The sequence below is a fragment of the Python bivittatus genome, unplaced genomic scaffold (genome assembly GCF_059951505.1).
Source record: "Python bivittatus isolate LINGU-HERP-01145 unplaced genomic scaffold, Pbiv_v1 ctg000530_np1212, whole genome shotgun sequence".
NCBI lineage: Eukaryota > Metazoa > Chordata > Lepidosauria > Squamata > Pythonidae > Python > Python bivittatus.
This window is the reverse complement of record NW_028277085.1, coordinates 9,469,431-9,483,828: the sequence shown is the minus strand read 5'-3', so window position 1 is coordinate 9,483,828 and position 14,398 is coordinate 9,469,431. Positions and strand designations below refer to the sequence as shown.

The 14,398-nt window shown below is 38.3% G+C and overlaps 1 protein-coding gene across 4 annotated transcripts in view; it reads left to right on the top strand.

The window, feature by feature from the left end:
* The window catches only part of FSD2 (fibronectin type III and SPRY domain containing 2), a 17,587-nt gene extending 3,189 nt beyond the window's left edge, over positions 1–14,398 (top strand). For all 4 annotated transcript variants that reach the window (XM_025170045.2, XM_088148604.1, XM_025170044.2 and 1 more), the window contains 12 exons: positions 212–690; positions 782–877; positions 1,794–2,027; positions 4,505–4,527; positions 5,383–5,504; positions 6,326–6,490; positions 6,845–6,985; positions 7,837–7,990; positions 9,298–9,431; positions 10,679–10,811; positions 12,753–12,929; positions 13,596–14,398. In XM_025170045.2, coding sequence (XP_025025813.1) covers positions 295–690; positions 782–877; positions 1,794–2,027; positions 4,505–4,527; positions 5,383–5,504; positions 6,326–6,490; positions 6,845–6,985; positions 7,837–7,990; positions 9,298–9,431; positions 10,679–10,811; positions 12,753–12,929; positions 13,596–13,845 — 2,025 coding nt within the window. In that variant the 5' untranslated portion in view covers positions 212–294 and the 3' untranslated portion in view covers positions 13,846–14,398. The remainder of the gene's footprint in view (positions 1–211; positions 691–781; positions 878–1,793; positions 2,028–4,504; positions 4,528–5,382; positions 5,505–6,325; positions 6,491–6,844; positions 6,986–7,836; positions 7,991–9,297; positions 9,432–10,678; positions 10,812–12,752; positions 12,930–13,595) is intronic.

Below are 14,398 nucleotides of genomic sequence, written 5' to 3'. Positions count from 1 at the left end.
ACTTCAGGATACATCTATATATTTTTCTTGGCAAAAGAATGGAAGTGGATTGATGTTATCTTCTTCCCAAATGTTTTCTCCAGTTCCCAGTATTTGCAGTCCCACTGGATTTCCTCATGGTCTCCTGATGCTAATCAAGTTGATCCTTCTTAACTTTTTGAGATGTTAAATATAAATTCTGTTGCATATCATACCTCTGTTGTTCTTACAGGTGCTCATTACAGGAAGATGGGATGCAACACACAAGACCTTTCCTTTGCCTATTGACTTGGTATCTAATATTCCTTCTCCGGAATGGACTCCCAGTTCAAAAAGAATGAACCACACAGCCCCAGGTTTTATCATTTGGAGCTTTATGACTCTCTTGAAGATTTAGAATTTGTTCCAGAGGAACCATTTCAAAGGCGAGACCTATCCATGTGTGACAACAAGGCAACACAAGATACAGAGAAGCAAACCACACCTCATGTGGCGTATCAGGATCAGCAACTCACAGAGAATGCAAGAGAAGATCATGAGAAGGGTGGCAATAACATTCTTGGGGATGAGAAAGCAAGCAGACAGTCCTACCAAGAGAAAGAACTGTACTGTATTACTTGCTGTGTTCCAGTGAGACCCTCCAATAGCAAGTATGATGAACACCAAGAGCACGAAGTCATGTCTCTTGCTGCTGTGGTGGAAATCGCAAAGGTGAGGACAGTGTAAGCCCATCCAGATAGGAAGCGGGAAACATTTTGCTAGGCAATATTGCAGGATACTTAACCACTTTTTGTTTTGAAAGGATGAGCTTCGAAAAAACATTGGCCGATTGGAAGACCAGATAGCATACCTGGAAAACTTTTCTAGCCACTTGGAGGAAATTTTTATTACAGTAGAGGTAAGATGCTCTCAGGAGCTAAGTTGATGATCCTACATGAAGTGGAAAGGAAGGTCCATTATAGAGGTCCATCAGCATCTTGTCATGTCATACACGGATAAGGAAGAAGGCGTCGTGGATTGTTTTTTAGTAAGTCAGAGACTTAAGACACTCCAACTGTTCAAAATCTGTTGTTCTGCCACCAGAGGTCAAAACATCACAAGTATTGTTAGCTGAAGGAATCCAAAGTTGTTGTCCTGTCCTATTAATTATTCTTTACACAGTCACCTTCAACCCTACCTGGAAGGAGGAATCTGCACCCTTTTTTGATATTCTTATCAAATGTTTTATTAAGATGTAACTGGCTACTTACTTGCCATGACAGCATCTCACTTGTGGCTTGTCTAGCAAACTACATGTTGTTTAGCTTATGATTTCCAGACTAGGATCCATTAACCTTTTCTTTTTCATCCTCTATTTGGTTGTAGACTGAATGTCCAGGGTGCCCTATGGCAGATGTTTGCATATAATACGAAACCAGATAAAACCAAGTGATATGGAAAACTATCTTGGCCAATGAGATATTTTCAATCTATTTTGGTTAATGGGTACAGATTAGAGCCTTCTCTAACCTAGCCAGATATATCTGAGTGTAATTGCTCTAGTTCCAACTTTCATGGCATATCTGGAGGATTGTTTGGTCATTCCTACCTTAAGACATCCCTTAAAATATTTCCTAATTTTTCTATGGCAGTCCAGCATTTTCTAATTTCTAGAACTTTGTAGTTCCAAGGATTCTTTGCAGGAATCCATGAGGGTTAAACTGATGCTGCATAAATAAAAGTACATAAAATCTTTTCTTTTCTTAGAGCTATCTCCAGATTTGGTTGTCAACTCTCTGAGCATGCTCAACTGAACTGCAAATATTTCTTTCCAGGAGAATTTTACCAGGCAGGAGCAGAACTTTGAGAAGCATTACAATGACATAATACAGATCCTTGAGCAACGATATGAAGAAAACATGCAGGCTTTGGGGGAGGAAAAGAAAGAGAAACTGGAAGCTTTGTATAAACAGCTGGTCAGCTGTGGAGAAAACCTGGATACTTGCAAAGATCTGATGGAAACCATTGAAAATCTTGACCAGGGTGAAAAAAAAGTGGAAGCCATAAAGGTACAAGATGGGAAGAATCCATGCTGAAATGTCTTCAATCTCAAAACCATTGCTTTAGGATTGGCTGAAAAAAATACAAAGGAAGCCCACAAGATTCCACTGCTGGTGTTAGGAATTAGTTCACTTGTTTGGGCAAAAAAGCTCAATCAGGAGAATGAATAGGATTGCATCTAAACTTCAGTATAATATGAACTTATGTTGTATAATCCTTCTAACTGGGAAATGCTGCCATTCAATATACTTATCTCTAATTCACAGAATCATTTATGCACCCAAAAAGCTGATAACCCCAGATAACCTATTACAATTTAAAATCTCAGTTACTGTACTCCAGTGTTTTTCAACCTTGGCAACTGGAAGATGTGTGGACTTCAACTCCCAGAATTCCCCAGCCAGCCATGCTGGCTGGGGAATTCTGAGAGTTGAAGTCCACACACCTTCCATTTGCCAAGGTTGGGAAACACTGCTGTACTCCGTGATGACTTTGGGACCGTGCAACATAATATTCTTATATGTCCAAGAGAGGATTCTCTGTCACGTAAAACTGACCGATGTCCTGCTTAAAGTGATACATGTACATCTGCAGTCAACTATGACATGAAGACCAAAGGCAAGTTAGATCTGATTTCTTATTTTCACCCTGTTTCTCTCACACAAGAACACGCAAAGTAGATTGCAAAATTAAAACAAGAAAAGATGGTATTCTAAAGCGCATATCCATTTATCTATCTGAGGCTGAGCTTTCCGTTCAGCAATGAACGAAGGGAACAACTGTAGAGAGGTCTTCCAAAATAAAGCTGGAGGTATTGAGAGATAGCCATCTTTGTAAGACTCACAGATCGTTAATGTCTAACTTAGTTGATTCCTGGGCTCAGTAAGTCTGTTCCAAGGTTGGTTTAGAGAAGCTAGTTCAAGGAAAGGTCTGTGGTTTCCCAGCATAGCATCTGTTTTGCACAAACAAAGCCCCCATATTCAATCATACGTAAAGGTATCTAAGTTGGAACTGAATCCTTTATAAACACCTATGGGTTTTCAAGGAGATGCACTCAATCTACTTATTGAATTTATACAACATTCATATACTGCTCTAACTTAGGATGAGTTCAGAGTGACGGGTGCTTTATAAAATGCCAAGATATTATTAATAATAAATGGAATTGCACCAATAGTTGTTCAGGAATTCATTGATGAGTGGGCTTGTGGAAGAGGAAGGCTATTTTTCCTCATGTCAGGCCACTTCCAGGAATATTAAAACAATCCACAAACAGAAAGGGATTGAAATAGATTCTCTGGTGCTTGCCTGCCTGGATCTCGATGGCAGGCAGATTTTTATATTTTTTCATTTATGTATTTTTAAAAATCTGCAACCTATATTTTATGGTTTAAAAGCAAATCTCAGCAGGAAACAAGTTTAAAAGCACCAAAAATTAAAAATAAAGCAATTATTTGGTGTAACCCCTTTGGGGGAAAATACTTCATCCATCAACAGTTTAAGAATTATTATACAAGACGTCACATTAGGAGTGTCCTACATCCGAAGGTTCAACAGTCCAGTTTAAACAAATTGCTTGCTGATGTTAGCAGAGGCTTTGAGGGGTGGGCAGACGGTTTCATTAAGAATATTGCAGGTAATTTCAGTACACTGATTTCTCTAATTTTGCTCTGGGCTATCTGGAAGGGACTATCTGCTTTTTATTAAGAAACTTAGAGATGGACATACCTTGCATTGCTGCCTGGAATTTTCCAGTATTTTTTTTTCCTTTGCTCTTTGGAGTCGTCTCTTTATTCTACCTTTAGATTTAACACACACACACACACACACACATGCACATATTGATTTTTCCCTCTCTTAAATGCTTCTAGAGTACAAATGTAATAACTATTTCTATTGCATCCACTTTCAAAGTATGTGCCAGAGAAAATTGCTAATATTTTCTCAAAAAAACCTACAGTTAAAATATCAAAAGGATCATGTGAGTCCAGAGCACCTCACCTAAACCGGTGGGTCTCTGCAGGAGTCACTGTTCTGGATTCTCTGCAAAAGGGGCTATTATTTTGTATTTTAATTATTATTTGTAATTATTAAAAATTCTACCTTGCTGTTCCTAGTAGGCTCCTGAGATGGCATTTTAATTTTGCCTCCTCTCCCCTCATTACAAAATTGGGTTTGCATTACAAGAGAAATATTCTGCCATTTTTATCTGACAACTCATGACATCGGTGAAGACATTATTTCAATCTCTAGTTTGCGATTTCAGTCATACTTCTCTAATGCAATTACCTCATTAGACATATTAGGGTATACTTTGGAGGAAACATGCACAGGATTTTGCCACGAAAATAATATAGCAATTTTTAATAACTTACCTCATTTTGAAGTGACTTGGGGAAAAAGTCAGTACATCATTATTATGTCTGCGTGTGTGTGCGCATATGTAATATATTAGTGTAATCATCAATCTCTCTTTCTTCAACAGACTGCAGTTGCAACAGTACACAGGTAATATTGAAATATGAATTTTTAAGAGTTTCTCTTTCTGTAGTCATCCCTCTATACATCTATCAGTGTTAAAATCTGGCCATAAGGTTAGTTTCCTTGGTATAATACTGCTGGGAGCAGTATTTTATGTGGATTGTCAATTATGGAAAGACATCTCTTAGTCTAGTTTGGCATGAATTTGGCTTTCATTTCAGTGCCAAGCAGTTGGGTCTCCATTTTGTTTTGATCTAGATTGTTTTTAATTGCTGCTATTAATTGCATCCCGTCCTGAGATCTGTTGATTTGGGGCAGAGGTTACATAAATTAATAAAAAACCAAGCATCTTTCAAGCATGCTGGGGTCAGTCTTGCTGTGGTGCCCAACAAACAGAGTCTCTTTTCCACTATTGTCCTACTTTTTGAACATTAGTTACTGAGCTCAGTTGTGTTTGAGATGATTAGCTCCATATCAACCTTTAAAATTACCATGGATGTCATTGTGGCAACCAGCTGAGCCAATGAGCACATGTGATGTGGTGATCTTGGTGATGATGTCACCGATGCTGTAGAGATTCAATGAACCTTTCCCTATAATCTTTTAAATAGCAACCAGAAACATTCTTATTTGAACCTGTATGTATCATTGAACCACTATTTTAAAATAATGTTACATTATTTGGAAGTCTGCAGTTCTTAATTATCATGTTTAATTTGGGATTTTAATGCTGTATTTAATGGATATTTCTTTTGTAAATTGATTCTGTATTGAATAGAAGAGTGGAGCCCACGTTTTAAATATATAATGTAATAGAAATGTTTTGGAATAGCATAAATATTAACATATGCCATCTGATGCTGATTTCTCTGGCATTTTCAGATTGCACAACTTCTTGAAAAAGGATGTGAACGTAGATCTCTCAACTCCAGCAGAGTTTGTAGACCGAGTCATTGATTTCTCAGACATTCAGGAACTAATGGAGTCTGTTAATTCTTTCCCAAGTAAGTCCATTATGGTACCGAAACAAAACAGTAGGTTGAGTTGGAAGCCTGTGATTTCATTTCCTAGAGGATGTGCTTCAGAATGTACAGTTAAGATACTAGAACTTCTCCAGCAAAGGAACAAGCCCAAAAGATACATTTGAAGGAGTTTCTTCTGCATGAGAGATTACTGGACAATTTATGTTATTGTTGCTCCTACTTCATATATCCATGGCTTATATCAGTCTCAACTTATCAGCAAATTTGGACAATCCACCAATTTGCAAAAACATAAAGAGAAGAGATCCCCATAAAGGAAATCTCCGTGTGCTTAGTTGGATGCAGAATTCTATCAGGGAAGAAAATATAGAAGACAATGAAACATGTCAGGGATGTGCAACATGTTTCATCTAAAACCATGGTAGGCCTTTGATGATGTGCTGGAAGCCATGCTCCAAAAAGTAGGCTCAGTCAAGAAAAATCAAGTAGGTCTGGCGAAGAAGAAGAAGAAGAAGAAGAAGAAGAAGAAGAAGAAGAAGAAGAAGAAGAAGAAGAAGAAGAAGAAGAAGAAGAAGAAGAAGAAGAAGAAGATGATTTGATCTAATTTACACTGAAGTTGGATGAGACATAATAAAATGTAGCTAACAAGATTTCCCCCTGTCGAAATGCATGTTTCACAGATGCTCATGGGAGTAATATGGATTTTGATGGAAAAGGAAGTCCATCTCCTGGGTTAAATTCCATCCTGGTGCAAAGCAGCTTTTACCAGTGAGCAAATGCTAAAGTTTGATAGTTTTCTGTCCTCTTATGCAAAATTTAAAATTCCCCCTTTCTGATTTCAGTGTCTTCACCTCCTTGTGCACCAGTGATGAATGCTCAGGATCCCAATTCAGCTACGGGGACGTCTGTGAAAGTCTGCTGGAGCTTTTTCTCAGAAGACATTGTTGAAAGCTACCAACTCTATTACAAGCGAGTGAGCAATGATACATCAGACGAGGAGCAAGAAGGTAAGGAGACAAAAAGCCAGATCAGGTGGAATGAAAAAAAATGGCTTTAACTAAACTCTTAATGGCAACATCTGCCTTGAGGTGGATCTGCCAAGATAGCAATGGTGGTGGCACTTCTATCTTGGCAACCTGCTGGTTTTATTGTGATTTTATCTGCTGTATTTCTTACTAGCATCATGATTGCTCCAGTTACTGGAGGTTTAATACAACCATTTCACTGGTTATTTTGCCCCCAGGCCGTTCAATTTTCGGGATGTGAGCTCTGGAGAGTCCCAAAGTGTTTATCTGGGGGTCACACAAAGTTTGAGGCTTGGTCAGTCTAAGCTTCAGCTCCTTAAATCTTGCACTTTCTAGTTGCAGAGTTTAGGCGAAATGTGAAAGAAACCTACTGTACAGTTACTCATCTGGCACCGAACGCACAATATGAATTTTGGGTAAAGGCGGTAAACGGAGCTGGGGTCAGCTCAGCGAGTGAAAGAGCAGTGTATATGACAGGTAAACGGCTTCCAGTGTTATGATTTGGTTTAGAAAAAGAATAAACTGTTATTGACGTATGCAAAGTGGGAAGCAGCCCAACCAAAGCTAATATTTTGTAAGCTGTGGGAGGGAGATTAAGATCGCAATCCTATCCATGAAGGTTTATCCAGACCGCACTGAATTTAGGTACTAATCTTTCTCAAAAAGCCAGGAACAATGAAGGTTTTTCTTATTTTGAGGAAAGTAAGGATTTGGAACGCCACCTTTTAATTTTTTTAATGTTTTTTTTTAAGTTTCACCCAATTATATATTAAAAAGGACTGCATATCCTGTATGGTTGTCTTACTTTAGTTATATTGAAAGGTGGGGAGGGAGTTTAAATCAATAGTGCCGTTTTATTCATAGCTTCTAACTTGAAGTTTCTATATTTTTGATTGTGTTATTTTATTATTTATTTTGTGTTATTTATTGCTTGAATGCTGTTCTCAGCTGGAAAGCCAGTTTGGTCTAGAGGTGAAGGCCCCAGGCTAGAAACCGGGAGACGGTGAGTTCTAGTCCCACCTTGGGCAGGAAAGCCGGCTGGTGAATTTGGGCCACTCGCTCTCTCTCAGCCCAACTCAGCTCACAGGGTTGTTGTTGTGGGGAAAATAGGAGGAGGAAGGAGTATTAGGTATGCTCGCCGCTTTATTTATAAAAATAATAAAGGTGGGATAAAAGAAATCTAAAAAAAAAAAGGGCCTAGAAATCCACGGCCCAACTTTTTATCAGTGATCTGAGTCTCGGTTACTTATAATCTAGATTTTCACTCGACAAAAAACAGCTTTTGTTTTTCAGTGCTTCAAAAGACACTGTATTGTTTATGATTTTAGCTCCTTTGCCACCTGTTATTGAAGAGAAGGTGATTCAGAGCTGTGAACACTCCGCGCTGGTACGATGGGACCGTGACGATACTAACCCTGTGGATTCTTACACCGTTGAATTATCCAAGCTGACGGGTGGAGATGGAGGAGAGATTCTTACTGAGTAAGTTGCACAGGGTTTGTTATGCATATATTGTATTGATTTGATAATACTTATCTATTTCTTTATGGCTCAGACTTACAGGACACTTCAGTTGCACCCATCTCGAAATGGCATACACTCCATTTCCATAATCAGGGCTAAAACAATGTAAGAAACCACCAATACTATTCTTCCAAAAATTATGTAATTGGTTTTACAAATTATTTGTTGCGCTGGCTTTTTTACTTGACATGATGTTATGGTCATATAGAGTGAAGCGTCATACAAGCCCAAGAAGCAAACTCTTACTCAACCCCAACAGAACCCTTGGAGACCTCAGGTCAAAGGGGACATAAAAGAAATATTCATCCCAATCCACCCTAGAACTCCTTTTGCCATGAGAGTGGTAGTTTTCCAAAATGTTGCAGTCGCTTAAGAGCAGTGTTGTCCATACTTGACCACTTTAAGATGAGTGGACTTCAACTCCCAGAATTCCCCAGCCAGCATGGCTGGCTGGGGAATTCTGGGAGTTGAAGTCCACTCATCTTAAAGTGGCCAAGTTTGGACAACACTGCTCAAGAGGCATGGGATCAGCAGTACCATGCCAGATCCAATGTGTTTAGAATGTGAGCAGGAAGAACACACCAAACTATGGGCAAATAGGTTTTTTTCAAGTTTTTGGCTATTGACAGCAGGCCCTGTTTACTACCTTGCTTTTTTTTTTTTAATTCACTTTTTTGTCTGCAAACCCACAGAGAATATTCATTCATATCTGTTGTTAGTAAGGGAAGTTAATTATTTCCTGCTTACCAGTGGCTCAAAGGAAGCAGAGATGGGGGAGGGGGTCCTATCTCCCTCCCACCATCTCCTTGGTCCTTTGCTTTCCTCTGGTCAATTTCATAAACCCTTGGTCAATTTCACAATGGGGATAAAAAACTCCCTATCTTGATGCGATGTGTTATGCACCTAAGTGGGCAGTTTTCCCAAGGAGGATTCCACAATAAACGGGGAGAAACACAATTTTCAAATGCACTGCAGTGGGCTAGACACTAACATGGATTTTTCAGGTGTAAAAAAAGCCTCAAAGTTATCAGATGCAAGGTCCCTGGGGCCTTCTATGAGTGAGCTAGTAATCACATTGATACCTTGTAAAACCCGTTTAACTCTATCTTTCATTTTAATCTCCAGTCTCCACTTCTGTATAAAACAGATTTGGGAGGTATCTTTTCTCTGTTACTTCTCACCTCTTTCAGAGGTTCTCGGGATCTCAAATAGTTTATGACTCCTTTCAAGTGTGACTCTCAGCATGTATTCCCCCTTTTTTCCAGATCTGTTGTTGGAATTCCAAACTGTGAGACACTGATTCATCTGGAGCCAAGGCAGAATTACCTCCTGTTTGTGAAGGCCATCAATATGGGAGGTTCTAGTGAAAGGAGTGAGCCTATATCCATCCTTAGCACAGGTAGTAAGAACGTGCTAAACTCTTGCAAATTGTGGCATCCTATTTTATATTGTTTTTAGTATTGCAAGTAGTGCTTTTTAAATTTATTTTACTTCATTTCCAAAAATGATCAGAGAGGAAAAAAAGAAAAAAACAGGGAAAAGAGGGAAAAGAGGAATAAGAAGAGGTTACAAATATTGATAAAAATTAGATAAAGCATTTCTAAGTAACTGTGATTCAGCTCTCCCTGTTAGACTATCTTACACCAGTTTAAAACTTTAAATCTATATTCAAATTGAATTAATACTTAATAAGCAATGAGAGTAACCAGTATAAAATAAGTTATGAATTATAAGTCAAGATAAAAGATTGTGATAGTGTCTGTCCAATCTGAAAATTCAATCCTTATTAAACGATCATGACAAGCTTAAATTTAAAAACTTTCTGTTAAGAACAAAATAAAGTTTGGATACAGTACAAGCCAGTTTAAAGAAATATAGTCCAGAAATGGTTTCCATGTTGAATTTAATACTGTACTCCAGTGTTGTCCAAACTTGGCCACTTTAAGATGAGTGGACTTCAACTCCCAGAATTCCCCAGCCAGTCTTACTAAGTCCCTATAAATGGGGAAAACTGGCACCTGGGGTGCCCATTTTTTCTTTTCTCCCCCTTTTTTGGGAAACTACATGGTGATATGGTATTATTCCATAGATGCTGTGGGGAAATAGTAGTTTGCTTGAATTATAATGGTGGGATTCCTTTGAAGGGAATCAAATGCTGCTCACATAGAAGAAAGAAAATGGGGAGCAGTCTCACATACACCTCCATTTTCCACCACCCCCTTCCAAAAATGGTTAACTTTGGAATAAAATCACCCACTCTTTTGCAGTCTGAAGATGAGGTGGTGAAAGTTAAAATGGTATTCTTCATCCAACCCTTGGTTGTTTTAAGTTGGGTCAATGTTATAATCAATTTGATGATTTATATAGCATCACCTATGTGCGTGGAACTACCCAGAGATGTCATAGAGGAAGGAGAAAAAAAGGGAAGCCAATGAGGGCATTGGGTAGACATGCTTTGGCTAAGATGTTGCAATGAAATGCCCTGAGTAGGTACTAAAAGCTTTATTGAAAATGTTGGCTTGGATGAGGGAGGTGGTACTCTGTAGATGTTCCAAGAGGAGCTTCCAAGCACATGGAGCAGCAAGCAAGTACAAGCAGATTCATAGGATTGAGTAGTTACCATCAGAATTTCACTTCCTCCTACAGGAACTGTGTTTACCCTCAATGAAAATACAGCCCACCCCTTGCTGACCATCCTGGAAGATGGGCTGACATTGGCCTGCCACAAAACCAAGAGCCCCCGAAGAGACCTATCCTTTGGCGAGGACAGTTTTACAAGGTATGGGACCTTTGTGCCTATCCTGGATTCTTTAAATCCCATTTTATTGCTTCACTATCCTTTCTTTTAAAAGAACCCATGTTCTCTGAAAATATACTTTGGACAGTTCAAAACTACTTGCAACAGCTGAGAGCAAAGGGGGGAAAACAGTCGCAGGGGTTAAGTTTTAGAGCTTTTGTTGTTCTGATATTGAATTAAGATATTGCATCTGTAGATTAAAGTATTTTAAATAAATCAGATAGTAACTGTAATGGATAATAATGCTGATACTGCTACTCATAATGATTACGAGATCATCTCACCAAACACCTTCTCTGACTCATGGCTAAGATCAGCTGGAAAGGCCTTGCTTGTGACCCATTGGAGGACTCATCTTAATCTGGGGTTGAAGAGCAGGGCTTCTTGGTGGCAGCACCCAGATTAGGATCTGTCTCAAAAGGAAGAGAGTTGACTACTTGAATGGGAAAAAATCCTATTCCACAGCTGAGATAATTTTCTACATAAACCAGTATAATGCAGTCCAATGCATATAGTCACCTACAATGTCTCAAGCCACGGATGTCCAGTTTCTGGGATATTCCAGATTTCCTCATCTAATTTTTGTGAGTAAGCATGCCCAGTATAAATAATTGATAAGCACGATTGAATCAGATCTTTGGACCTCACAAATATCCAATTATATATATATATATATATATATATATATATATATATATATATATATATATAAAGATTATAATTACAACAGTAAAAGCTAGCACAAACTGAAAAAAATAGAAGAGTAAAAAGAAAGAGTAGAAGGTGCAGAAAAGAAAGAACAAAAACAAACAGAAAGAATAGAAGAATATTAAGATATCAGCCAGTTTCTTTTGTATATCCAGTGTAACATCTTTTTCTTTATCATTCTTATAACCTGTCATTTTAATTTTTTTATTAATCACATTTATATTTTTAAATTCACTTTCAACTCAGCCTCAATCTTGTCAGGTAGAACTTGTTCCTCTTCCATAACATCTTTAGACAGTCTATCTATGGAGGCAGACACTCTTAAAATTAACTTCTGGGTCCATTGTTCAAAAAATATCCTTCAATATGTCCAATGTTAAAATATTTTGCTTCATTCTATAATTATAAGTCGATTTTAAGTTTCTTCTCCTTTAATTGTAATCTTTAGTTCCCTCTAGTTCCCTCTAGTGTCCAATTTTTAAAATCTTATTTTTAAAAAAAAAATCAAAACAATAGTATATTCCCATGGGAAGGATTCTTTATAATTAATTCCAAATCTTATTTCAAATTTATCTGGACCCTTAGTCTGTAACTTTCTAAAATCAAAGTTTTAATTACCCTTTTGCTGTTTATTCCCCCCCCCCAATATTTTTAAGTTCTTAAACTTGTAGTTGAAACTTCTTTTGCTAAGGATTGAAGGAAACTCACCCAGTACTTTAAGACATGTCAATCCAAAGGTTCCTAATAATTGAAAAGCAATTAACAAGCAATTTCAAAACAGATTAGAAAAGAAAGCATGCAAACTTAGTGTCTTTTCAAAGGCATCTACTGCGGTTTGAGCAAGATGGCTTTTCCCTCATCTCCCAGAGCTCTAAACTTGCTGGAGTCTGCTGTCTTGTGGTCTCCTCACTAGGAGCAACTATCTGGAGCACTTGTGGGTGTTCTCAAGTCCTCTCCTTGTCTGGAGAGGAATTACTGAAGAGCCGGTCTACTCTCTGGCTCTTCATTCCACCATGGTTGTTGGCTCCATTTTTAGAGGCGTCTTCAGTCCACCATTTCTTCCCCAGAAGTCTAAAAAATCCAATCTTATCCACATATTAACTAATGCCCAATTTTTGGGATAACAAGAAGATGCGGGAGATGGACTCAACTCCATCAATAAAGTGAACATCTTAAAAGTTGACCCATATTCCCACCCTCTCTCTTTTTTACTAGATCCATTGCTATATTGGGACACCCAATCCCGTTCCAAGGAAAACATTACTGGGAGGTGGATGTTGATGAGAACATTGACTATTGCATTGGCGTGGCTTCTGAAAATGTACCAAGAGACGACTATTTGGGCGCAAGCCATTCCTCCTGGTGTATGAAGCATACCATTACTCCCTCCAGGTACAATTTAATCTTAGCCCTTGCAATGGAACTGCAACCAGCCTGCAAGATTTTATACTGCAACCAGCTTACTCCATGGATTTCCTAAACAGCTGAGTGCACTGAGGGCCACATCAAGGACTACAAATCCCATAACCTCAAATAATGCTGGGAGTTGTACTGCAAAGCCCAAGTTCCCTGTCCATCTTCAGAGAGCAGGAATCATCCTGCTTCTTAAGAAAAGAAATCGGGGCTATTATCACTTGCCTTCTATCTGATGAATCAGGCATAACTTGGCTTGATTCTATTTGGTGAATCAAATGTTCTGAAAGACAACTTATCTTGGGATAAAAGTTTAGCACATTCAGCAATGTAGGAAGTACAGTACAGTAGCTTTGTCACCCAGTCCTTCTCCTGAATTGCTTTAAGCTCAGACCAAAAGTAAATGGGATGTTCAGATCTGTATCTACAGATGCATTTTCTCCTAAAGAGAATTAGTTGTTGAACATCTCAAGGTTGGGAGTACAGATCTGTGTTATGAGATCCTTGCCAGGGAAGTCGTGTGGGCTATCAGAAAATGGGCAACTCTTTCATGAGATGCCAACCCACTTCTTGCTAATAATAACTTGCTAATACCAAGTTATCTTTTAAAGCTTCTGATCTGAAAGTTTCTTTTTCCTTATGTAGCCACATCTACGAATTTCTGAATGATGGGATGACACCGGACATCAAGATCACTGTTCCTCCCCAGAGGATTGGCCTCCTGCTGGACTATGATGAAGGGACTCTGTCGTTTTTTAACACTGATATCATGCAACACTTGTATACCTTCCACACCAGCTTTCAAGATTTTGTGTGTCCCTGTTTTGCAGTGGAAAAGGTTGGCGTGCTCAAGATTCGAAACGGCATTGCAGTACCCCCATTTATTGTTTTGTGATTGAGGATAGCAAAACAGCATTCTTTATATGCAATGTGGCACACTTTCAGCTCCCCCTCCCAACCTTTTCTCTTTCTCCCCAAAACAGTCTGCATTATTTATTTATTAACTTTATTAGTGTGTGAGACAAGACCCTGTTGTGCAAAAAGCAAATGCTGTTTCAAACGTGTCTCTTGCTGTTTATACAGAAAAGCACTTAGCCTAACAGCTTCATTTACACAAATATTAAACTTGGTTAGTGTTAACCTAATGAGTTGTGGGGTTTCTCTTTTGTTTTGTTTTTTGCAACTTGAGTTATTTTGCAAACCCTAACCCTATTTGGCTAGATAATGATTTTGTGTGTTGCACACTCCCAGAAAATAGGTTCAACTAGTAAGCAAAGTAAATATTTTATATGAACTCAGATACACTATTTTTCTTTATACTGTAAAATAAACTTAAATTGGGTTACAGATAAAGCCAGTGGAAACACAGTTAAGGTAGCAAATTGTTGTAAATGTTGCACAGTAGAAATAAATACAGCAGCAGAGAGATGGAAAAAATAAATAATAAG